The 27,628-nt window shown below is 34.6% G+C and overlaps 1 protein-coding gene and 2 long non-coding RNA genes across 7 annotated transcripts in view; 2 read left to right on the top strand and 1 right to left on the bottom strand.

Annotated features, from left to right (window-relative positions):
• Positions 1–2,275: 2,275 nt before the first annotated feature.
• Positions 2,276–5,907, bottom strand: LOC126976208 (uncharacterized). The gene is made up of 5 exons (XR_007731853.1): positions 5,779–5,907; positions 5,194–5,363; positions 3,798–3,866; positions 3,272–3,345; positions 2,276–2,502 (listed from the first exon to the last, which is right to left on the bottom strand). It is a non-coding gene; the product is annotated as an uncharacterized LOC126976208 (long non-coding RNA).
• Positions 5,908–6,114: 207 nt separating this feature from the next.
• Positions 6,115–27,628, top strand: part of LOC126976152 (uncharacterized) — a 31,694-nt gene continuing 10,180 nt past the window's right edge. Inside the window, exons 1-4 of one of the 5 annotated variants that reach the window (XM_050824366.1) lie at positions 6,115–6,334; positions 6,413–6,622; positions 8,064–8,342; positions 18,989–20,168. In XM_050824366.1, the coding sequence (XP_050680323.1) occupies positions 6,302–6,334; positions 6,413–6,622; positions 8,064–8,342; positions 18,989–20,168 (1,702 nt within the window). In that variant the 5' untranslated portion in view covers positions 6,115–6,301. Of the gene's footprint in view, positions 6,335–6,412; positions 6,623–8,063; positions 8,343–8,880; positions 9,014–18,988; positions 20,169–27,628 lie in introns of those variants that run through there. The other 4 variants (XM_050824363.1, XR_007731847.1, XM_050824365.1 and 1 more) reach the window with 4 other exon arrangements.
• LOC126976216 (uncharacterized) lies at positions 20,180–27,628 on the top strand. The gene is made up of 3 exons (XR_007731864.1): positions 20,180–20,890; positions 26,378–27,419; positions 27,461–27,628. It is a non-coding gene; the product is annotated as an uncharacterized LOC126976216 (long non-coding RNA).

Here is a 27,628-nt window from a genome sequence, read left to right as displayed (position 1 = left end):
CTTCATTGTGTGTCTTCTACCGCATTTATCACGGGGATTGTTCCGAAGAGCTGTTTAACCTAATTCCTGCCGCAGAATTCCACCTTCGCACGACACGCTACAAGTTAGGATATCATCTACACCATCTGGATGTGTGGCGGTCCTCCATAGTGCGGTATTCAAGGAGCTTTCTTTCTCATACTACAAAGCTGTGGAATGAGCTTCCTTTTGCGGTGTTTCCGGGATAATACGACATGGGTACCTTCAGAAAAAGCGCGTATACCTTCCTTAAAGGCCGGCAACGCTCTTGTGATTCCTCTGGTGTTGCAAGAGAATGTGGGCGGCGGTGATCACTTAACACCAAGTGACCCGTACGCTCGTTTGTCCTATTCCATAAAAAAAAGATAAGGCAACTTAATCAGTAATAAAGTTTTTGTAGGGAAACATATCTCCACACTTCGCTGCATCATTTGCCAACGCATCTAATTTCTCATTTCCATAAATGCCACTATGACTAGTGATCCATGCAAACTCCACAATTATATCTTTTTGAACAAATTTATATAATAAATCTCGAATTTCAATGACTATGGGATTAATTTTTGAGCTTAATAGATGTGTTGTTAATGACTGAATGGAAGACATCAGAAAATATTATAGTTTTATGAAGCCCTACCAGTAATACATATTCTACGGCTTTTAGGGTGCCAAATAACTCGCCAGTGTAAACTGATAATTCAGGAGGCAATCTAATTTTCTGTTTAATTTTATATTGGGAATGGAAAACTGCTACTCCAAGGCAGTCAATGTCTGAGTGTTTTGAGGCATATGCATTGCAGTCTGCCCATCTAATGTCAACTGTGTAATTGAAGTGTGTATTGCTTTGAAAACTATGCTTATGAATGCCTATGTTCAGATGAACAGTAATGGGATTGATTTAAAGAATTGAAATTAATTTCAAAGATAGGTAGAGTTTGTCAGTTGTTACAGTCTGATGATTTGGAGCTAAAACTAGCTGGAATCTATTAAAACTAGTAATAACACAAGGAGATTTTTATGATCCCAGTATTTAGATGTACATATTAATTGGGACATAGTTTGTACGTTTAATAAAAAGGGATGGATTAAAAACTGAATAGATTTAAAAATAAATCTATCAGAAAGATATTGACGTCTAAGAGATATTGGAGGCTCTTTACACTCCACTTGTAGAGCATTTTTGGGGCTAGTTTTCATAGCACCAACAAAAACTCTTTGAGCTTTAGATTGAATATGATCTAATTTCTTTAACCCAGCAGCACTAATAGGTTCCAATAGAAAAGTAGCAAAATCTATATGTAACACTTCTTATTATTGCATTATATAATAATTTTTGGGAAGCAGGATGAGCACCCCACCACACTCCAGAAACACATCTGAGTATATTAAGACTTCTGTTTGTTAAAGATATATTCACAGTGTAGCAAGCCAGTGAGACGAGATTCTAATATTAAACGTAAATTGTGATTTGAGTTTTCAGAGATAGTGGTATATTATCATATGAAATGAAAATGGAAGGGGGGTGACGTTTTCGTCGACTAAATAGAACTGTGGAACACTTGGAAACAGAGAGTTGGAGGCCATTGTAGTCCAATCATAATTTAAGGGATTTTAGAGAATAATTTATAATAATAATATTCTCCGTTGTAATTAATTATAAAGCCTTTGACTCATAGTACATTGTAGATGTGTAGTCTTCATCTCTATTACCTTTATACTACGATCTTCATAGTGTTATAGTTATGTGGTGTTCTGTGATATTGACATCGTTAGAGTAAAAGTATGGGCTAAAGGACTTGTGTCCAGCCGTTAATAAATATTAAAAAAAAATAGAGTAAAAGTGTTCTGTGATTGACACATTCGGCCAAAGAGTATAATAATATATAGGGAAAAGAGAGCCCTCTCTACTTGAAAACTAGCGCCATCTGAATATTGGCCCCGAAAATAACTATATATTAGCTCGAAATTATGAAATTCATTTTTAATGTTGTGGCGTAATTAAATAACCAACTCTACTTTTTAATGTAGGTATTGCAATTTTTTACCATGTTGAAATTGCGCGTAGAGTTAGTTATTTAATTTTGCCACAACATAACATAAAGGATAGGATTTAGTAATGTTGGTATGAGTAATTGAAGTAATTGGGTGGGAGAAATAAAAAACAATTTTTTTATTTAATTTATTTGGAAAACCAACTTTTTAAAAACTTAAACGATACTTAAGATAATTACAGAGAGCCAATTATAGGTTTCCACAATTTTTGCATATTATTTTTTATTTTTATAATGTTTATGTTTATCATAATATTGTTGGACAGCTGTTTTTGTTTCGTCTTCACCCACATATGTTAATATTCCTGACAAAATTCGATTGATCGATCTGCACCACCTTTTAACCTTGCTTTGAAAGATTGTCCTTTTTTTCGCAATCGCGATATTTCTGCTTGAAGATGCTTGATCTTTGTGCGCTGTGGAGCCATTAGATCTGTGAAAGAATGCTTAATTTACAAATTGATGTGTATGTATAATATATGTATTATATGGTATTAAATAAATGGACAATATGAAAAGGGATTCAGTCTTAAAGTCTATATATATAAAAATGAATTGCTGTTCGTTAGTCTTGCTAAACTTGAGAACGTGAGGCTGGACCGATTTGGCTAATTTCGGTCTTGAATTTTTTGTGGAAGTCCAGTAAAGGTTTTGATAAGAAGAAGAATTTAATATGTACAGCACGACGTCTGTCGGGTCAGCTAGTAATGAATAAAAATATATTCAAAATTTCATTCCCACACGGACATTAGCTGTTCTCAATCCTATCAGGTACCAATGCAGCCTTCATCAAAAAAGACATTTGGCTCAATAGTCTTATGTCATGTCATGCATTAATCTGCTGTTATAAAATTACTGTCACATTTATGGTTAATGTTTGTTAAATAAAGACCTTTCGAATTTCTTATGAGTGTTGTAATATTACATCAAAGCCCGCCATTGTCAGGTGTGCTACTCCCTAACTTTGCTGACTCACATACTACAAAATAAATGATGGGCCATTACAAGAATCTTGGTAATTTTGTCCCCAGCTCCGGGACTATGAGGGAACTACTTTGCCCACCTAGACAAAAGATCATAAACTATGTCAAATTTCATACAAATTTATTCAGCACTTTTTGGATAAAAAAGTATAAAAACAATATTTTCAAAAGAAATCAGAATCTTTCCCATTTGTAATATTAGTATAATAATATTGATACCTTTTCCAGCTGTTCTTTTAGGCTTGCTAATAAAACTATAATTATGTTCCAGCATCAAGCACCTTGAGATGCATCTGAAATTGGAAATAATACTTATGTAGTTTGTTGCCCACTTTGTCAGAGTGAATTTTAACTATACTTTTCAAATCATTTCAATTGTCAATTTCAATCAGACGATAATGGAGAATAATAAATAAAAACCAAAAATCAAATCATAATGAAGTAGCACTCAGAAAATGTAGAACCAGGGCAGCATTTCTTAAGAGGCTAGAGCTCAAATTAAATCACAAGTTGAAATAAGCTGTCAAAAAAAACCATTATAGAAAAAAGACATACCGACACTACTCAGAAAATTTAAAATTATAAAATTTTGTTTTTATTTATGGTTTAGTTGTGTGTAATAGATAGAAATATATTATATTATATAATATTTTGGTATGTGTTCAAAACAAAATATAATCATTAATTTATATATTTATTATTTTTGATAATAGCCAACAAATTGAAAAAAATATGTGAATTTTACCTGCAGCCACAGGTTGGAATGTTGTTGAAGTTGATGCTTTTTCTAAAATAAAGTTGCTCACATATGGCTCTGTAAATAATAAATATAATAATAGATTAATGATTATTTATTATTTGTATGCCACAGAGAGCCGGAGAACTTTTATTGTGATTTGTAAAATCTTATGTAACTGAAATGAAATTATGAAGACTATATCGAACAATATCGAGATATAAATAAAAATCGAACAATATCGAGATATAAATAAATTTGTAGTACCGAGAGTGCATACCTACTCAACTCGGCTATCTAACAAAAACAAGCTAGTGGTACCTAAAATATGTAATTATTACGTTATGCGTAGCATGCAATGGGTAATACCTACATTAATAAATGAATTAACTACCCATATAGCGTCACAATTGTCGAATTGTAAAACAAAAAATCAGGTGAAAAACTTATTGCGAAAGTTCTACTTAGCACAATGTCCATAATAAATAGACTTAAGAAATATTGGTAGGGACTTTTAAATTGTCACACACAAAAATATAATATTGATTTAATATTTTGCGAAACACGAGAATTACTGCCGACAAACTGCTGCGCAGTTTGGCAGAATAATATGTTTACATCGCTTTGTAATGTTGTATCAGAAATAAATGGTTTAAAAAAAATATTATATGAAAACATGACATAAAGATCAAGATCAAATGTGGGATTTTCAATCAATAACATTTTATGGGCCCAAGATTTTAAAATTACAACCAAGAAATACATCAAAATTTTGTATGTGTATGTCCATAAATATCAATAATTTTAAGATATCTTCTTTTTTTGACTGAGTTTGACTTTATATTCTTTCTGAATATTTTATTTGAAATAGTATATAATATCACTTACAGAAAGTCAATACTACCTATTGAAAAAAGTATACCTCAGACCTGAGAAGTAAGGGCATAAGATACTCAGCGGGCTTCTTTTTTTTACATAAAAATATGGTGACAATGTTAAATCATACAATAAAAATTATTATTTAATATCCTGAGGGTGGCCGCTCCATGCCATTTCTGTGGTATCATTAAGAATGTCTTTTGTAGGCAGTAAATGTTGTGTGGATGAAGTTTGTCCTAAGATTACTTGACTCTGAACTTGTCTTGAAAATTAATGTGAATATGTAAAGATTATGTTTCATTATTTAATGATTATCATAGATATTGAACCAGTTTCAGCTAGAAATGCAACCATTGAATTTTGTAATCACAACTGTGTAAGAAAATCAGGTGTTTCCAGAATGATACAATATACCTTCAAAAAAAACCATCAACTCAACAAAGCTTCTGAGTGGTGTGACTAAATCTGACAGAATAAGGAATAGAATCGAATATTCACTCAATATGTGTTAAATTAGGGGACTTACCAAGCAGATGAAGCATCGGAACTGCCAATGTGCTTAGCCATTGATTATGATTTCTGTGTCTGTCAGAAAAGTGTATATCACAAATTCTCTTCTTCTTATAACATCCAAGATCAGATGTTTAAGGGTGCTCAGGAATTTGACAGCATCTGGGAAACTATGCATTGGAATCTCTGAAAATAATAAATAACATTATTAAATAAGTGAGTGACTATTAAAGCCATCAGATAAATTGTGATAACCTAGTGTTATGACCATTAGGCTAGTATTAAATTTTGGACTCATATATTGACTTTTCTCTTATAAAAATGGTGTCAGAAGCCAGCACAGCTGTCAATTATTATTAAACCATATAAGTCAGGGGGAGTCTGAAGTCTGACATAAGGTGATTTGAGGGATTGGAGTTTAATCTTTGGGGCAAGATACAGAAAACCGGTATGTATATAATAGTTTTAACCATGATTGCAAATTAAATCTACGGACCGGTAGTAGAACCTGAGAGTAGAACAAACCTTATATGATACTTTATTTATCACAAGATTAGTTAATAAACTACACTATTAAGATTTAAGAGAATAATTTACTTACCACGGAGCGCACAACCGAAAGCACTACGTCTCGGCATTACACCAAAGTTCATAAATTCCACAAACAAAAGTGTCTCTATCACAAAAAGTAGAAATACACAGAATAAGGAGATTTTTGGAGTGAATTCGCAACAGCAAGGCGGAGGAACACAAGGCTCGACTCGACGCACTTACACTTCGATTTCAATACCAAAAATATGCAAAATGGAACACGAGAGCTACATACATGCGCTAAGTGCAAACGCTAGAAGTAGCCGCCATTTTATGACCAGTGGGCAGGTTTCAAAGCGAGTGACAGCTGACAAAGCTTTAATTTTGGGGCCAACTATCAGATGGCACTACAGTTTTCTGAAAACGTCTCTATAAGGCGACTGTCCAACCCCTGGAGTATAATAATAAATAGGCCATAGGGAATGCATTTGGCATTCCACAATGGCACATTATTTTCAATTGAATTTTGTGCTATTGATTATGCGTTCTAAAGTCTAGATTTAAAATTAGTATACACTTTAAAAGTGATCAGAATGCTGTTAATAATACATAACTTACCAGCTTGTGTATGTGTTTATATTTTATTAAAATAATACTCTTGACTCGTAGTCTATAAATGACCTCAATGAATATTATTATTTCAGATGCATTCCAAAGAGATTAAGGATTTTATAATAGCGAAAAGTGGTATACAACAGTTAGTCGTGGACAATCTTATGTATGAAAAGTCTGGTAAAAAACAAGTTACTGTTGGCCTACTAAATGAAGGTGATGCTGCTATTTTTGTTAGAAAAATAAACAGCCTGTATTTATATGGAGAACCAATATATATTGACAATGTTGGGCAGAAAACGGTAAGCCAGGCTATGTCTACTTTTTCGTTCATAAGTAACTACTCACAGCACAAATGTGTTGCACAAAATAATACATAGTGATATATACATTGTACAGGACAAATGGAAAAAAATGAAAGCAATACATACAGGCCTGTAGTGTAATTTTGAAACTGGCAATGATTTTTAATATAAAGCTCATTAATATTATCTGTCTGCTCATTAAATTTAAATGGCTATCCCCTTTTATTAATAACTTGTTGGTCTACAGTCAGATATTTCAAATAGCCTTAATTTCAAAAAGTATTTCTGTATAGCACCCTCCTTAGTCTTGAGTATATAATAGTATGCCTGTAATGTTAGTTGCTAAGTCATTATCATATTCTGATAGCTTGTCATTGAAATTTCTAAAAGATTAAAGCTTTTCATTTTTATGGATTTGCTTTATAACAATGCATGACACCATAGCATGCATACAATTTCATATATCTAAGTTTTATAAAATCTAGTTTGTCCTCTGCTGACTGCTAATTTTCTTAGGAGTTCTCTAATCTTTTCCACTCATTTCTATATTTGGCAACCCAGCTCCAAGTCACTTCTGTGATTTGACCAGGACGTCCTCCCATCTTTGGTGGGATCTTCCCTTGTTTCTTATGTACTTGTATTATAATATATTATTATTGTTTGATATTATATATACATATTGAAATATTGTATAAAAGAAAGGAAGCCCAATTAGTTACTTGCATCTGTTCTTCACAGTTCTGAGACATAGCTTTTCAAGTGGGTGATAGTTTTTGATGTTAAATATGTATATATATATATATATATTTTAAATCCAAAGGCGGGAATATTTGTTTTAAGTTTTACATATTTTTGTTACTCTTAGTTTTCATGTCTTTAATCCCTTTTCATTTAAAATGTCTTAGCTTTCACCGGTCCTTAACTTTCAAACAGCTAATTTAATAAGTCATTTTATTCCTAAATTTGACATGGATATTTAATAATGTCAGAGGGAGAACCCATAGTCTCAGTGGTGATGTTACTACTATAAACCACCCAAAGAGACACAAACAAAATAGCACTTGAAGTAAAAGGACAAAACGTGGATGAACTAATCTTCGCAAAATATTCTGTAAAATCCAACACATTTGTTTGGGAACTGACTGCAGATATGCAAAAATAATAAAAACTTTTACCAGAACAATAGCAGTTTGCTTTTTGATTTTTAATTTGAATCATTTTCAGATTAAATTCAGTCACATCTCTCTAGTTTTAATTTTTTACTTACCTTTAGGATTTAGTTGTGAAATAATAGTTTTGGTAATTATAATATTTTTTTTTCTGTACATACTGGACAGATTGTTTTTTATTATTAAAATTTTTTCATTTCATAAATAAAAATCATCTGCCTATAATATTATACTTTTACTACCATAATTAATTTTATTTTTGAACCCAGGACTTGGAACAACCATATAGGCCTCCACAATATTATGTAAATGAAATGGACAAAGATGGGTCCCCTGCAGTGGCACAGTATCATGTACCCAGTTTTAAACCACCACCTCTTGGAAACATGCATACCATAACAAAACCACCACCTCTTGGAAACATGCATACCATAGCGAAACCACCACCTCTTGGAAACATGCATACCATAGCGAAACCACCACCTCTTGGAAACATGCATACTATAGTGAATCCAGTTCCACGGCCCGTTGGAAACATGCCTGGGGGGGTATGTTTTTATTGTTTTACTATAATATTAAAACTCAATTCTTATATTTATAGATGTATTTATTCTTCTCTTTTTTAAATGAAATAGATATTTAGTAATTTTCAACAGAATTTTTGATTATCGTTATTTACTTTATTTCTTTAACTCTTATGTTTTATTTTTAATTGTTGTTTTTATTGTTTACCACATTTGTAAATGCTTTTAAAATAATATGCTATTGTACTATCCTTATGTATTTACTGAAATTATAATTTTATAATGATGTGTTGTTGGTGTAACTACTACTACTAAAGTAAATAAGTTTGTATAGTCGGAATCTTCTAACAAATTGATGAGTTGTGTTATGTGAGTGTGATGTGATGGTTTCATAACAGTATAATTAATAAAAATACTGTATTAGTTAAACAACATGTATTCTGTAAAGCCATTAAAATAAAGCGAGCAGAGAATATATATAAGTAACTTATGACTAGAACCATAGACAGCTTAGCATGTTGTGTCGTGCACTAAAGACATTATTGCCACATGTTTATTCCAGATAGGTGTTGATGTAAACTGAACTGGTGACACATGAATGTAATGGGAGAGGTCCTATACTTTATTTTGTCACTTTCATTGATGGCATGTTGAAGTACACCCAACATGCCGTGAGAATCTGACCTGTTGGTGCCTATATCAGTACTTTGTAAGTTTATTTGAGAAACACAAAGATATTCAGGATTATTGACCATATGAACATGAAAATAAATAAATGCGAATAAAATAAGATTAACAAAGGAAAAATAATGAATGAATCAAAAAGTACGGAAGGCAGAGTTGTACTGCCTTTTTAATATAAGGTTCTTGTTAAGCAGTAAATTTTTTAAACAAAGTTCTTTCAGTGTATTATCAGAACTGTCGTGGATTACGGACTAAGCTCCATACGCTTTATATGAATATACTTATGCATGACTACGATCTAATACTTCTGACTGAAACATGGTTAACTGATGAGATATTTGACAATGAACTCATTGACTCGAGATATCACGTATACCGGTGTGATAGGAACCGAACCGCGACCGGGCGGCGTGATGGCGGTGGAGTTATGATTGCGGCGCGTCGATCGCTGGCTGCCACGCTTCTTACGCTGCCAATGTCACAGCCAGCCACTATGCTTGCCATGCCACCAATTATTGATTACGTACTAGTTGAGTTACGCACTACAGCTGGCCGTCACATATTTCGAGTAACATATATTCCGCCGAATCAGACCCATGATATATACCTATCTTATTTTAATTACCTACAAGAAATCTTGTTACTTAGCGATAATATACACCTTGTTGGCGACTATAACATACCGACAATAAATTGGTTGCGACACGGTGCGCATATGGAACCACAATTACGTAATAGTTAACACAATTAAGGCATATTTCCAGAGAAATGGAAAATAGCTGGCATAGTGCCTGTACATAAAGGAGGATCCAAAAAGAACGTAGAAAATTACCGACCAATCTCTATCTTGCCTGTACTTTCCAAGCTCTTTGAGCGGCTTGTACACGATTCCATTTATCCACTGATACATAGGATTATAATTCCACAACAACATGGATTCGTGCAGAAACGCTCAACAGTAACTAATCTTCTTGTTTTTGCTTCACACTTATTTGAAGATTTAGATAACAATAGACAAACAGACTGCATTTATACAGACTTTCAGAAAGCTTTTGATAGGGTAGACCATAGACGCTTATTAGAAAAATTAGCATATAACGGCATACGTGGTGATCTTTGGCGATGGTTTAAATCATACATCTCAAATCGTACTCAAAGAGTTATCATCAGTGGCCATGAATCGAAAATGGTAATGATTACTTCTGGAGTTCCACAAGGGTCAATTCTTGGACCTCTTTTATTTATTATATTCATCAACGATATTCATACATGCTTTAAACATAGTAATTTTCTACTATATGCAGATGATCTTAAAATATTTAAAACAATTGAATTACAAGATAATCATTACCATCTTCAGGATGATTTAAATAGATTTACTAAATATTGTACGGAAAATAAACTTAATCTAAGCTTAAGTAAATGTAAGCATATCACTTTTACTAAAAAGAGATCCGCTAGCAACTATACATATTCACTTTATGGAGAGAGTCTAGACAGGGTTATTATATTAAAGATCTAGGAATAACATTGGATAGTATGTTACATTTAGACACGCATACACAAAACATTGTAAATAAAGCTTTTAAAATGTATGGATTTATAATGCGGACCGGTATTTATTTCAATAGAGTTGCTACATATCTAAATTTGTATAAATCGCTGGTTCGCTCACAACTCGAATATGCTGTTTGTATCTGGAATCCCCATTATAATAAATATGTTAAGAGAATAGAAACTGTACAGAAAAAATTTTTACGGACGATGCACTATAAATGTACGGGAAGCTACCTTCCTTATGACCAGCTTCTTGAAAAATATAGTATACTTGACTTGCAGTCAAGGCGCAAACAACTTGAAGCTATGCTCTTATTTGATCTGTGTCATAATAAATACGACTGTATTCCTTTAACTCGTAAACTCTGTTACAAAATACCAGTTAGAAGTCATGTACGCAATAATCAAACGCATAAACTTTTTGCTACTATAAAATGTCGTACAAATTCTGGCGAGCGCTCACCACTGTGGAGAATGACACACTCATATAATGCGTGCTTTGGCAATATTGATATTTTTTCCACTCGTGTGGGCTCTTTCAAAAAGCTGGTCATGGATTATCTTAAGAAGAATATTACTATATTAGACTAAACCTGTAGAATAATAACAATAAAACTAAACGAATATATTTTTTATATCTACACTTATACATGTAACTTTTGTAATTAAGTATTAATCAATAATTATGTGGTTGACGTAGTGGGTAGCATGTATAGTATTACTGTATTATATTATTACTGATTTTTTTCTAAGCACTGCGTGCTACTGTTTGTTGACCCGAATAAATAAAATAAAATAAAAAATGATGCTCTGTACACAGATAGAATAGAGTTGCAGCAAGACTGCCAAAATACTGCATTATAAACCTCTTCAGTATTGTTTGCAAAAATACATGTGAATTTCTTCGCAACAGCCAATTAAGATTTCTAAATTGTGTCGCGTTTTTTTTAAAAACGCTAATAAGAATGGTTGTTAGGGGAACAGACGAGAGGTATATGAGATAACAAGCGGGATTCAAATGTACAATAAATTAGTAAATTGTTATAAAACAATCCTGAACACCAGGTTAGTTGCAGTTTGTAAAGACTTGGAGAAAGTTAATGACAATGTGGTTTATAATAAATTGTGGAGAATATGCTATTTTAGGTACATATTATACATAGGTATTCGGGCTCTGTAGAGTGACTACTATTACAGTGATAAAGCTAGACTTCCGACCAGCAGGCAGCAGCTACGGCGTGACAGTAATGCGGCGATGAGCGGATAGTATTGTATAGTACTGAAATGCATGAACTGGCATTCTAGATCTCAAAATAGCGTCACTCTCGCAGCGACAGTGACGCGGCAAAGAGCGGATAGTATTCTATTCTATTCTTTCTAGTGGCTTCTGTGGAAGGGGCACCACAACTCGCCAATGTCACGTTTCAGTAGACCAACAAGCTTAGAGAGTGTCATTTGATCGGTGTAAACGAATTTATAAGTGATTATAGTAATGACCGGTGCCCAGAATCAAAACAGATTTATTTTCTTATTATACCTGAAACAAATATACATGCTGTTAGATTATAATGGACAAACACTGATAATATTACTTATATAAAACATTTATTGTGTTAGTTATAACTTAATATTATTCTGTTTAATATATTTACATAAAGTATTTACAAAAGGAGTGAAAACAAAGGTGAGGAGGCATTTCATGGATTTCAGGAGGTATAAAGTTGTACAAGGAAGACTTCATTAAAGGGCAATTAAAGAATAAATGGTCTACATTTCCCTCATCAAGTCCACATTCACATAGAGAATGGTCTCTAATTCTTAATTTGGCTAGGAATACTGGAGTGCAAGAGTGGTTTAAGCGTAACCGGCAAACTGTTGATATTATTGATTTATTGGGGAATCTAAATTTCGAGAACCACGGTTTTAAAGGGATTACAGGTTGTATATCACCATAAAAGACGCCTTTAGCAGTTTTGGAAACCTGCCAGATGTTTGACCACCTCTCAAACATATTTATTTTCAAAGTGGAGCACAAGTCATGAGAGAAGATTTGAGAATGTTGTTGGGAACCTGTATGAGCAGCTGACCTGGCACAAGCATCAGCATTTTCATTGCCGATTATACCTGCATGGCCTGGTATCCATGCTAGAACTATGTTGATGTTGAGATCATAGCACTCTTTCAATTTTTCTCTTATCTTAAGTATAATTGGAAACCTACTTTTTGAGCGAAATGGATTTGAGATTAGATTAGAGATTATGGCAGCTTTTGGAGTCTGATAATATAATAGAATTGTTTAGGCCATGGGACTTAATAAATAAAATAGCTTCAAGTATAGCAATTGCTTCCCCTGTGAATACCGAGGTGACAGTTGGGCAGCTATAACTTAATACAATTCTTGTGGAGGGGATCCATACTGCAACACCAACTGGGCTCATGTGTATTTTAGAAGCATCAGTGAAAATCTTATGCCAATTTTGGAAATCTGAATGCATAACATGAGAAAATGTTTTGTTAGCTTCTATGGTGAACTTATTAATGCCCAGATCTAAAATTATTAAAGGTTGGAAGGTGAGTGCATTGAAAGGCATTGAGAATAGCGGTAATTTCGAAAGTTGAAAAAAGGGGTTAGGGAGTTGAGAGTACAATAGGTAACTATGGGCAAGACATAATCTCTTATCTTGAGAAATTTGGTTATTGTTGTATAGGCCAACTAATTGATCTAATTTATGCAGCAAAGGGTGATCCCGGAATTCCGCAAATTTAAAAAACAGTTTATTAGCGAAGAACTGTCGACGAAGCGAGAGGGGAGGTTCTACACACTCGACCTGCATAGCATTAATAGGACTAGATTTCATAGCTCCTAATATAATGCGCAAACATTTTGCCTGTAATTTGTCTAACTTATCTAAACCTGCCTTATTGCCTGGAACCAAAAGTAACGTGCCATAATCCATGTGGCTACGAATTATGGCATTGTATAGCAATCTTTGGGTGAAGGGGTGAGCCCCCCACCAAACGACAGATAATGAGCGAAGGGTATTAATATTTTTTCCACACTTTTGGGAGATGTAGTTAAAGTGCTTTACACCTGTCAATTTTTGATCCAACCATACACCCAAGAACTTAACATTATCGACAAAAGGAACTTCAATATTGTAAATTTTGACTTTGATTACAGGGAGACGTCTTTTGTTGGTGAATAAAACTACCCTACTTTTGGAAGGTGATAGTGTTAGCCCATGTTGCAAGAGGTATAATGAGAGATATTCTAGAGCATGACTCAAACGATTAGAAGAAGCCTGTATAGACTTATCAGAAGTATATAGAACAATATCATCTGCATATTGCAAGATTTGGCAAAAGGGGGTAACTGTGCTAGAAATATCAGAGGTATACAGGTTGTATAGTAAAGGACTGAGAACAGAACCTTGAGGTAAACCTTTCCAAACTGTTTTAGGAGGTAGGTATGAGGATGGGCCTTTAATGGTAATTGTTCGCTCCATTAGCATATTGCATATGAATCGAGTTAACTTCGCTGGAATACTCAGCTGAATGAGTTTGCTCCTGAGCAGAGGAAGAGACACGTTATCATATGCGGATTCTATATCTAGAAAAACTGCCAAAAGAGGTTCTTTTTGGAAAAGGGCTAATCTTATATCAGTGGTAAGGATACCCAAGCTATCTAATGAGCTCTTCCCCTTTCTGAATCCAAACTGGGAATCGGAAATGAGGTTATTGTATTCAACAAACCACTCAAGTCGATGTTTGATCATATGTTCACATATTTTTGCAAGAGCAGATGATAGGGCAATAGGTCTATAACTGGTGGCTTTAGATGGACTCTGACCTGGTTTGAGTATAGGAATGATCACTTGATTTTTCCAAGATGGAGGTATGGCACCGACATCAAATAGGTTATTGATAATTTTGAGATAATATTCTTGGGATCTGATTGAAGATTGTTTAAGGATAGAATAGGGGATGCCATCGGCCCCGGGAGAAGTGTCAACTAAGCCATCCAATGCCAGAAGGAGTTGATGAGAGAGGGATTGGAGGTGAAGGGAGATAGTCTTCATTAGGAACTGAAGGGGGTGACAACCTATCTGCAAAGGATTCAAGCCATACAGATGGATCTACACTTGAGTCATGCTCCGAAGGATTGTAAGAACCCCTAAATTTTTTAACTTGTTTCCATACAATTGTAAATGGAGTACAGGGAGATAAGCTCTGGCAAAAATTGATCCAACCTTGTTTTTTCTTTTTGGCAAATAAATTGGTGGCCTTGGCAGCAGCTTTTTTATAATTAATGAAGTTGGTCAAAGTCATGCTCCTATTATATGTTTTTTCGGCTAATTTTCTATACTTAGCAGCCTTGGTGCAATCTGAATCCCACCAAGGAGTTGAAATTTTACTATTGGATGGTATTTTTATGGGAAACTTTTGGTCAGCACTAAATATCATGGCCTCTGCTAATTTATTATAATTTTCAACAGCATTTGAATGGTTAGGATTGGGAAAGCTTAAAATTTTTTCATCAAGGCAAGTGGGAAATTGCTGCCAATTAGCATTTGTTAATCTGTATTTGAGAGAAGGGGAAAAATTTTGAGCAGGGATTACTTTATCAGGTAATGAAATGATAATAGGATAGTGATCACTGCCATTGGAATTTTGATAGATGTTCCAAGAAATAAGAGAAGCAAGACAAGGAGAACATAGGGTCAGGTCAACTGCACTGTTTGGATTTTGAGAAGGAGCAACCCTGCGGGTTGGAGAGCCATCATTTATTATGCAGAGATTACATTCATCAAAAATATCAAGAAGGGAAAGAGAAAAATAATCAGTAGTGCTAGAGCCCCAAGACATGTGATGTGCATTAAAATCTCCCATTAGAATCATAGGAGAGGGAATAGACGAGATTAAATGGAGGATGTCTGCAATCATAGTTGAATGAGGTTGAGGGATGTATATAGAGACCATGGAGATGTTCAAAACTTTTGCAGCAACAATATTTATACCAGGATGTTGGTTTGGAAGGATTATTGGGGAAAAGGGAAGGGTGCGTCTTATAAATAAGGCACAGCCTGCACCAACACCATCTGCTCGATCATCCCTGAGGCATGCATAGCCCGGGACCCTGAAGTGTGATCCAGGGGCCAGCCATGTCTCAGATATGGCGATGGCAGAGGGAAGGTATTTATTTATAAGATGAATAAGGCTTGGTTTCCTAGGACGTAGGCTTCTGGTGTTCCATTGAAGGATGGTCACTGGGGCCATGATTGTTACAAAGGGATAAGATGTGAGATAGTTTATGGGCAACGTTGGACGGTATGTTAAGAGTGTTACTTGATATGAGACTTAGAATGAGTGAAAGGAGAACCTCCAGGAGGTTTTCATTCTGTACTGTAGAGGAGGGAATAGACTGATGCATTAATGCTGAGCCATTGGGGAACACTGAAGGTACCTCAGCAATAATGGCCTGATGAGCAGCTTTATCATAGGACTTGCTTAATGGGGCTCTAGAGTGTGGAAGAGAAGTAACAGTTTTCCTATATGAGGTAGTTGGAGCAGAAGGAATACTAGTCTGGCTCGTGTGGGTTGTAGGGGCATTATGGGATGAGGAAGGATTACTTAGAATTTCTGTGAATGGCCTTGTAGATTTTGGGCAACGCTTTGCTGCCTCTACATAAGAGATGTTCTCTTGTGACATTATTATTTTAATTGTTCTTTGCCTACCATGTTCAGGACAACCTTTATTGGTGGAAAAATGTTGTCCAGAACAATTAATACAATTTGCATCTTTTTCTAGTATATTACATGAGTCACCAGAGTGGGATTGGGCACATTTATAACACCTTGAGTTGGATCTGCATGTAGTTTTAATGTGTCCAAATCTGCTGCAGTTCTGACATTGAATGGTGGGGAAGAGGTAAGCTTCTACTGGAAGGGAGTTATGGAATAGGAATATTCTGGTAGGGAGTGATTGTCCTTGGAAAGTAATTACTATAGTTTGGGTTGGGATCCAAGAAACTTTATTATCCTCAATAACTTTTCTATTGAGTCTGCGAGCTTTTAAAATCTTTCCACAACCTGTGGGAAGATCAACTGACTCGACAAACTCATTCATGGATAAGTCCACCGGAACCTGGCGGACAATACCCATCTTTGTAATATTATAATTAGGTATATTTGCTTCATATTTGTTTGCAGTTAAAAGTGGGTTATCTAAAAATTTGTTGGCATCTGAAGCTGATTTGAAGGTTACTGCTATTTTATTCCTACCAACTTTTTGAATACCATCCGGGCATATATTGGCAACTTTATGTCTGTGTAAAAGTTGACCAAATTTTATAGGTCTTATTGTTAAACCTGAAGAGGGATCTTCTTCAGTGCGGGAAACATGAAAAATAAATGGACCTTTATATAATGAGGTGTATTCTTTAACCCCCACAACTAAAGTTGGGTGATTATATATATTCTGTATGGATGCAGAAGCCATATCGGTATCAATAATTGTCTTTTTAGAGACTGCATTTGCGTTATGTGTTGCGCTGTCCTGTAAACGACGTTTCGATCCAGGTAATGGAATATCCGGAGGTTCTGGGGGGGTTATATCCATAATGGGTAAGTTGGTAGTAAGTCTAAGTTAGTAAGCACGCAATTAGATATCTATGTTAAATTGTTAATAAATACTTAGTAGTAAAAATACTCCACCACCAATAAGATAATAAAAACTGCTATACACAAGTTATTAATAGGCACTGTGAGAAAATGTAATTATAAACTGTAATAACACTCGACTCATGCGTGTTAGCTACCGAAATTTTCCAAAGAATCTCCTATTTTCTAGTTACAAATTCAACACGTGCTAAAAATCCATGAATGAACTAAGATTCTAGATCCCAGCAAAGCGTCACTGTCGCAGTGACAGTGACGTGGCAATGAGCGGATAGTATTAGACAGTAGTGAAATGAATAAACGAACATTAAATATTATCGCAGTGACTGCCGCAGCGTGAGTATCGCTCGGCGATAGCGGCGGTTCCGTGTGCTTTAATTATGCCTACTACAATATTTTTGAAGATACAAAGGTTATTTTATTTTGACCAAGTTTATAATTAAAAAAAAAATATATAATATCTGGAACATTTTTCAAACTATCACCTCCTCAGTTTCATTGTTGTCATCAGCGTATATATACGTTCGAGCGCTTTTTGCCTAAAGTGTTGGGAAAACATCGCCTTAAAGTGTTTGTCGTTTGGTTTAGCTTTTTTTAAATACATAACCTGAGTTATTTCTTCGGTGTTTAATATTATTTATATATATTCATAATATAGCTATGCAAGATGGAAAGTTTGAGTGTGAGATTTCAAGCACAGTGAAAATTGGTGGCTAAGCACGCATTTGTGCGACCCGAACATAGAATACAGGTGTAAGAAATATACGCATATGTATGAACGCTTCCATATGGTAGTGGAATCCTGGGTGTGGCAGAAGAATGAAAAAGTAGAATAAATGCAGTAGACAGAGAGCTTTCCTAGTAGCCGTAGAATTTATGTTGAGTATGAATTTAGAAATGTGAGAATAGAGAGCGATGTGGAGGACAGAAGAGAATACTGACTAAATAACTATTCAGAAAAAATTCTGGGATAGTTTGGTCATGCCGATGAAAATGTGCAAGAAAAAGTGTTGGGAAAATTGTTAGTTCGTTAGTTTACGATCGAGCTCATCTTTGTCGATGAGTGACATATAAATAATTTTTGATGCACAGTTGTGTCAAGGTTGTGTTGTGTTACTTCATGCAATGGAATACATAAAAAACCTAGGACTACCTTGAGGACCTAGGATCCTTAGAGAAAGGATGGGGAAATGGCAGTAATTAAGAAATCCTTTCCTTTTCAGGTCTGTTGTATACTTGCCCAACTGTGCTGCTTGATATTCCCCAGACCATTTCCATAAGTTAAATGAAGCGAGGATAAGATTTTAATGAAATCCGATAAGGGTTCATTTCCTCCCAAATAGTTGTCTGGTTATAGGTACATCTGCATCCAGAGGAGACGAAGAAACTTCTGTGATCAAATTTAGTGGCACAGAAGTTTATTTAATCTGCAGTGGCCAGCTATGGTTCTGGTTCTGGTTTGCATTTGTAATTGTCATAGTATTAAAAACTGTTTGCAAATAGTGCAGAGTGCGCTGTTTAACACGTTAGCAACGGGTTGCGTTGCAAGATCATGTCTGTAAGATACGTACCTCGAGGTGCAGATTGTGATAAATGGCATTTGTTTATTTATTTTCAACAAAGATTGTGGTGCTTACTAGAATTTACCTGACTATAGTGTCTATTTTGTTTTCAGAGAAATGGATTTACAACGTCAAGAATACCTCTGTATAATTTTATTAATACATCCTTACATATTATATTGTTCACAGGCTCAAATGATAACTCAGCCACAGGCAGTGCAGGTTCCAGTACCACCAGTTCCAATGAACATTGCACAATATCAAAGCAATGCACCATTCTATCAAACGGACAATTACATTCAAAACCCGAACGCTCTGCAGTCAAACATTGGCAGTGCCTTTTTACAGCCCAACAGCCTTAATTACGACAAAAATGCTGTTGAAGTCGCCCGCAATTCTGTGATGAGCTTTCAGTCGGTTAGTCTTCAAAATAACAGAAGTGACCAATGCAGTTTAAATCAGGCACTACAAAATCGGGGAATTCAAAGTGTTCAACGCTTCGAGCCTCTTAGTACCACAGATGAACTACTTCGTAATCGTAACGGTCTTAATCATAACCAAACTTCACATCCACATGTCATCAGCAACATGAGGAAAGAACCGAGTATTCCATTCTCACTGTCAGAAGTCGCAAAACAAAATTTACCAGGAATGGCTAGCGTTAAATCTGTGTATAATAGTGACGATAAAATGAATTTTGAAAATAGTTACCACTTTTCTAATCTGAACCAAGCAGCGTTCCGATTAGTTAAACAAATTTTGAAACAATTCAATATCCTTCCAAAGGAAGCCACTGAACTTTACAGTCATTCAAAAACAAAAGTTCTTATTCGCTTAAAAGGTCTATTTGTTAATGAACCGTGTTTAGCTCCAGCACAGGCTGTTGATAAATATAGAGAAAAATATGCAATTAGTAATCACAAATCATTTATCAAAAATATAATGAGGCAAATAAATTTTTTTTCCAATGAATTCGTTCGTGTTTACAATCCGCGTCCAAATCCCTCTCCCTATAGCGGGAAACGAAATGAATCGAATGTTCAAAATTCAAGTGGAAAGTTTGTGTCCAAAAATTTTGGTAAAGAAAAACTTGATGTATACTTATCATGCTGGAACTACGCAACGCACAATTTAGCCATAAAGACTGTGAAGAACACAAGATCCTCACATATTCCAAACGATCTTTTCAGAAAATTAAAAAACCTCATTCATGCACGCTTAGATAATATCTATGTTAATCGGTCGTGCTCGTCTCATACACAAGCTTTTATGGATTATAGAAAAAGATTTCCTAAGAGCACCGATAAAACATTAATGGATATTCTGCGAAGGAGTTCTGAGGAGAAACGGAAGACAGCGATTAAAAAAGGTAAATCATGTATTATTCCTTACATTAAATACTTTCTTTTTAGTACCTATGATTTACTGAACGCAGTTACAATGCAATAATTGCGATTTTGTACAACCAAATCTTTAATTGACCTAATAGTGACCGTTAAGAGTTTATGGATAATCTCGATTTTGACACGTTTCCTTAAATCAAAGAACGTGCCACGTACCACAAACGGCGGGGTAAATATAGATGAAAGATTGGTGTTGCTTTTAAAATTACCAGAATAAGGCTGTCGGTGTGTTCTCGGCGAAAGTACTGTTGTTTATTGTTATTTATTTTACTTGTGTGTACTGTTGATGTATCATTAAGAATAAATAAATAAAGGTAACAAGGAAGTGCGGGGTGCCGCGACCGACGGCTCCCGTGATTGATCGGTCCGATGTGACCTGGTTCCAGCGAAAGGTAACGTATACGTGATTGATAGGTCCGATGTGACGTGATCTCAGTGAAAGACTGTAGACGTGATTGGTCGGTCGGATGTGACCTAGTCTCAGAAAAAGGTAACGTATACGTGACTGATCCGTCGTATGTGACCTGATCCCAGCTAAAAGTAACGTAGACGTTAATGATCGGTCGGATGTGACGTGGTCTCAGCGAAAAGTAACGCAGACGTGATTGATCGGTCCGATGTGACGTGAACTCAGTGAAAGACTGTAGACGTGATTGGTCGGTCGGATGTGACCTAGTCTCAGAAAAAGGTAACGTATACGTGACTGATCCGTCGTATGTGACCTGGTCTCAGCGAAAGGTAACGTATACGTGATTGGTCGGTCCGATGTGACGTGATCTCAGTGAAAGACTGTAGACGTGATTGGTCGGTCGGATGTGATCTGGTCTCGGAAAAAGGTAACGTATACGTGACTGATCGGTCGTATATGACCTGAGCTCAGCTAAAATTAAAGTAGACGTTAATGATCGGTCGGATGTGATCTGGTCTCAGAAAAAGGTAACGTATACGTGACTGATCGGTCGTATATGACCTGAGCTCAGCTAAACTTAAAGTAGACGTTAATGATCGGTCGGATGTGACGTGGTCTCAGCAAAAGGTAACGCAGACGTGATTGATCGACCCGATGTGACGTGATCTCAGTAAAATATTGAAGACGTGATTGGTCGGTCGGATGTGACCTAGTCTCAGAAAAACGTAACGTATACGTGACTGATCGGTCGTGTGTGACCTGATCACAGCGAAAAGTAACGTAAACGTTAGAAGTAGGGATTCGCCGGTTCTGGCTCACAGTAGTGGGGATTCGCCGGTTCTGCCTCCCCGGTTCTGGCTCACTTGTTCGTGATGCCTACTAAAAAAAAAAAGTTTGGTGTCAAACTGGGGGTTTTGATGTATTTCCGAGCGATTGCGCTGATCCGTTTTTCGATATCTCTTATAGTTTCAAAGTTAGCTTTTTAAGTTAAATAGATCCATACTCATTACTAATCAGTGGTAATTAACCTAATGATTGGTGAGCGACTCAATGTCGATTCTTTGAAAGTGATAGATGTAATTAGTAAATTACCTCTCACATTCGTTACTACGATTAAAACAACAGTTTTGTGCTGTGTTAATTATTAAGTTAACAGATGATATAAATAAAGCATATAATAAAACATCGTTGCAGATTGTATCATTTTAAAAATATTTGATGAAATCATTCAAACTCTTCTTATTAAACTTAAAGTATAGATACATTAAACAGTACTCCCAACACATGCTGCGGTAAATAAATTCTTTACTCTTGTAGTATTGTAGATATACATTCTGCAATTGCTTTGTAAAAACCTCAGCTGGAATCCCTGTGCTGGACGATCATATGAATTGAAGTATTGTCCAATACCCTGCTCACCAATGTGCATTGCAACCCAGTGAGAGCCTGGCTTATTTTCACTATCTACATTGCTGACAATATAACAGGGCGTTACAACGTATATAGACAATCGGTTTGCTGCGTAAACTTTATTTTGAATACTGAGATCAACTTTCTTCAAATAATTCTGTATCTCGATTGTATTCATATAACCTTAGAATAATGTATTTAAAAGTAATTGGATTACAACTTACAATAAAACAAAACATCATTTGAAGTACATATTTAATTTCAAAATTATAAGGCAATATAGTAGTAAGTTTAACTAAAACTAATACACACCCTTACAAACGATCAAACATAAACATAACTGCGGTAATCTACTGAAATATTATGATTTTAATCAAATTTATTGTATAAGAGCTTATTCAAAACGAACTTTGATTTATGAAATATGTAACATGAGTTAAGTGATAAAGCTCTTTGTCATTTTCTTAATGTATCAAATTTTGACATAAATAAAATACACTTTAGTTTCTGTGATTACTTCCTTTCGCGAATATATCAACAAATCGACCATCAGATTTCCTCATCGGGTCATTCATTATTTTTAGTATTAGTTTAAAATTTTTCTTCCGCCAAACATATTATAGAGATCAGGTAGTTATATCTTGAAACTAATTGACATGGTTGAGATTGTATAAAGGTTGCATTTCATCAAAGCATCAGGTGATTTAGATACAATTTGTATCACTGACATCATTCAAAAATATTATAAAATTATTTACGAAAACTGGTTTTCCACACCCACACACAATGCACTCTCTACTACAAAAAGGTTTCATATAATATAATGAGACGATTTATTGTTAAAGTACCATTTATTGTTTATATTTAAATAGAACAATTTATAAGTAAAACAATATACAGTACCATCATAACTTACTCCACAAGTTATATATCTGAATAAAAGATGTATCTACTCTCATTCTTTTCAAAAAAAATTATTCAAACTTAAAACTTATATAACATTTATTTTATTTTATGGTGACTCCAAGCTAAGGTATCAATATAATTTGCTTAAATATACCGTTTGGTATGACAAACTAGATTTATTTAAATAAGAACAATATTCATTCTTATTTTTAAATAGGCATTATTCATTTTCATATACCTACTTAGTAACACTTATAAAATTTGGAGTTGCATTTTCCCGCAACATCTTACGCATATATTTAGATCTAAGTCCTAGGAATTCATTAAATATGTTAACTTTGAACTGCAACCAAATTTTCATTTTAAAATAGATAAACTATGGAATTCTATCTTGGCAATTAAATCTTGTACAATTTTACATTTACTCTTTTTTAAATATTGTCCATTGTTCTTTATACATTGAGTTATTCATTTATTTATAAAAATCTTTTCGAAATCAGATGTAGGTAGCTTGTTTATGCATGTTTGTATTTAAATCTATGTAATATTGTAACCATGAGCTTTGTTTGAATTTTAAAATTTCCGAGCTTTATGTTTACAAACATAATATGGTCTACATCCAGCACATCATTATACAGCGCCTGGGTTAAGTTGGGGTGCTATATTAAAATCCACAAAAATTAAATTAGAATTACTTTAGGGCTTTGAACAAATAGCTTTTATTGGATCGGGTAGTTGAGACTGTATATCTCAATATAGCAATCGTTATGAAAAAGCTAATTTAAACAAATAAGTATATCTTACAATATTATAAAACGAAACCACTGAAATATTTGCATGTCTCTACAGACGAAACATGTGCCTACTCTTAAATTTGTAACAACTTAACTTGTGAATATTACTGGTAAATAAAGAACTTTGACTTTGATATGCGAGAACAGGACAAAGTAAAAACCAAGGTCGTTTATAACTTATTTTGGTGCTAGTAACCTTTACGGCCTATATCTCTATTCCTTCCTACAGAAGGTTTTGAATGGGTAATTTCCTTACAAATTTTGATGTTCCGGATGATTTTAAATTTGGTTTTATTTGGAAGTAGATCTAGAATATCCAATTGAACTGCATGATGGACTATCCTTATGTCCCGAGAATATAAAATGTAAGTATTGATGATACAAAAGGCATAAAATTTGTTCCAAACCGTCGTAATAAAAATACATATGTAATTTACTTCACAAATTTAAAGCAACAGACACAGAAATTACAAAATATTCATAGAATTTTAAAATTCAAACATAGCTCATGGTTACAATATTACATAGATTTAAATACAAACATGCATAAACAAGCTACCTACATCTGATTTCGAAAAGATTTTTATAAATAAATGAATAACTCAATGTATAAAGAACAATGGACATTATTTAAAAAAGAGTAAATGTAAAATTGTACAAGATTTAATTGCCAAGATAGAATTCCATAGTTTATCTATTTTAAAATGAAAATTTGGTTGCAGTTCAAAGTTAACATATTTAATGAATTCCTAGGACTTAGATCTAAATATATGCGTAAGATGTTGCGGGAAAATGCAACTCCAAATTTTATAAGTGTTACTAAGTAAGTATATGAAAATGAATAATGCCTATTTAAAAATAAGAATGAATATTGTTCAATGCATAGACTTAAGTCAATAAAGCATAATATTTTCATTCAACGAATAAATAAATCTAGGTTGTCTTACCAAACGGTATATTTAAGCAAATTATATTGATACCTTAGTTTGGAGTCACCATAAAATAAAATAAATGTTATATAAGTTTAAAGTTTGAATTATTTTTTTGAAAAGAATGAGAGTAGATACATCTTTTATTTAGATATATAACTTGTGGAGTAAGTATGTAGGTACTGTATATTGTTTTACTTATAAATTGTTCTATTTAAATATAAACAATAAATGGTAGTTTAACAATAAATCGTCTCATTATATTACATGAAACCTTTTTGTGTGTGGGTGTGGAAAATCAGTTTTCGTAAATAATTTTATAATATTTATGAATGATGCCAGTGATACAAATTGTATCTAAATCATCTGATGCTTTGATGAAATGCAACCTTTATACAATCTCAACCGTGTCAATTAGTTTCAAGATATAACTACGTGATCTCTATAATATGTTTGGCGGAAGAAAAATCTTAAACTAATACTAAAAATAATTAATGACCCTATGAGGAAACCTGATGGTCGAATTGTTGATATATTCGCGAAAGGAAGTAATCACAGAAACTAAAGTGTATTTTATTTATCTCAAAATTTGTTACGTTAAGAAAATGACAAAGAGCTTTATCACTTAACTCAAGTTACATATTTCATAAATCAAAGTTCGTTTTGAATAAGCTCTTATACAATAAATTTGATTAAAATCATAATATTTCAGTAGATTACCGCAGTTATGTTTATGTTTGATCGTTTGTAAGGGTGTGTATTAGTTTTAGTTAAACTTACTACTATATTGCCTTATAATTTTGAAATTAAATATGTACTTCAAATGATGTTTTGTTTTATTGTAAGTTGTAATCCAATTACTTTTAAATACATTATTCTTAGGTTATATGAATACAATCGAGATACAGAATTATTTGAAGAAAGTTGATCTCAGTATTCAAAATAAAGTTTACGCAGCAAACCGATTGTCTGTATACGTTGTAACGCCCTGTTATATTGTCAGCAATGTAGATAGTGAAAATAAGCCAGGCTCTCACTGGGTTGCAATGCACATTGGTGAGCAGGGTATTGGACAATACTTCAATTCATATGATCGTCCAGCACAGGGATTCCAGCTGAGGTTTTTACAAAGCAATTGCAGAATGTATATCTACAATACTACAAGAGTAAAGAATTTATTTACCGCAGCATGTGTTGGGAGTACTGTTTAATGTATCTATACTTTAAGTTTAATAAGAAGAGTTTGAATGATTTCATCAAATATTTTTAAAATGATACAATCTGCAACGATGTTTTATTATATGCTTTATTTATATCATCTGTTAACTTAATAATTAACACAGCACAAAACTGTTGTTTTAATCGTAGTAACGAATGTGAGAGGTAATTTACTAATTACATCTATCACTTTCAAAGAATCGACATTGAGTCGCTCACCAATCATTAGGTTAATTACCACTGATTAGTAATGAGTATGGATCTATTTAACTTAAAAAGCTAACTTTGAAACTATAAGAGATATCGAAAAACGGATCAGCGCAATCGCTCGGAAATACATCAAAACCCCCAGTTTGACACCAAACTTTTTTTTTTAGTAGGCATCACGAACAAGTGGGCCAGAACCGGGAAGGCAGAACCGGCGAATCCCCACTAATGTGAGCCAGAACCGGCGAATCCCTACAACTGACGGTAATGATTGGTCGGATGTGACCTAGTCTCAGAAAAAGGTAACGTATACGAGACTGATCCGTCGTATGTGACCTGGTCTCAGCGAAAAGTAACGTATACGTGATTGGTAATTCCGATGTGACGTGATCTCAGTGAAAGACTGTAGACGTGATTGGTCGGTCGAATGCGGTAACGTTTACGTGACTGATCGGTCGTATGTGACCTGAGCTCAGCGAAAATTAAAGTAGACGTTAATGATCGGTCGGATGTGACGTGGTGTCAGCAAAAGGTAACGCAGACGTGATTGATCGACCCGATGTGACGTGATCTCAGTGAAATATTGTAGACGTTATTGGTCGGTTGCATGTGACCTAGTGTCAGAAAAACGTAACGTATACGTGACTGATCGGTCGTGTGTGACCTGATCTCCGCGAAAAGTAACGTAGACGTTAATGATCGGTCGGATGTGACGTGGTCTCAGCGAAAGGTAACGCAGACGTGATTGTTCGGTCGGATGTGACGTGGTTCCATCGAAAGGTAACGTATACGTGATTGATAGGTCCGATGTGACGTGATCTCAGTGAAAGACTGTAGACGTAATTGGTCGGTCGGATGTGACCTGCTCTCAGAAAAAGGTAACGCATACGTGACTGATCCGTCGGATGTGACGTGCTCTCAGCGAAAAGTAACGCAGACGTGATTGATCGGTCCGGTGTGACGTGATCTCAGTGAAAGTTAACTTTATTTGTACTATAGTGATGTATCTGTTTGTTTCCTTAATAAATAAATAAATGAAAGACTGTAGACGTGATTGGTCGGTCGGATGTGACCTAGTCTCAGAAAAAGGTAACGTATACGTAACTGATCCGTCGTATGTGACCTGGTCTCAGCGAAAAGTAACGTAGACGTTAATGATCGGTCGGATGTGACGTGATCTCAGTGAAAGACTAGACGTGATTGATCGGTCGCATGTGACCTGCTCTCAGCGAAAGGTAACGTAGACGTGATTGATGGGTCCGATGTGAAGTGGTCTCATCAAAAGGTAGGTCACAAAGAATCGTGTATGCACGGTTTCAGTGATTATTTATGTCTTAATGTGACGTGATCTCGGTAAAAATTAATGGAAAGTCGTCGGGAAAGAGCGGCACCCGTGATTGGTTGGACGAATGTAACGTTATCTTGGTGCGGCGCAGATACGCAACATGACGACGATATTTGTCAAAATTTTTGTTACATGAAGAGTGATTTTGATAATAAAGGTGATTGTCGTGAAACTTTAACTGTGGCCGATTATATAAATATTATTTTAA

Source organism: Leptidea sinapis, chromosome 39 (assembly GCF_905404315.1).
Source record: "Leptidea sinapis chromosome 39, ilLepSina1.1, whole genome shotgun sequence".
Lineage (NCBI taxonomy): Eukaryota > Metazoa > Arthropoda > Insecta > Lepidoptera > Pieridae > Leptidea > Leptidea sinapis.
Note: the sequence above shows the minus strand (reverse complement) of the source record. Positions and strands in the feature narration are given on the sequence as shown.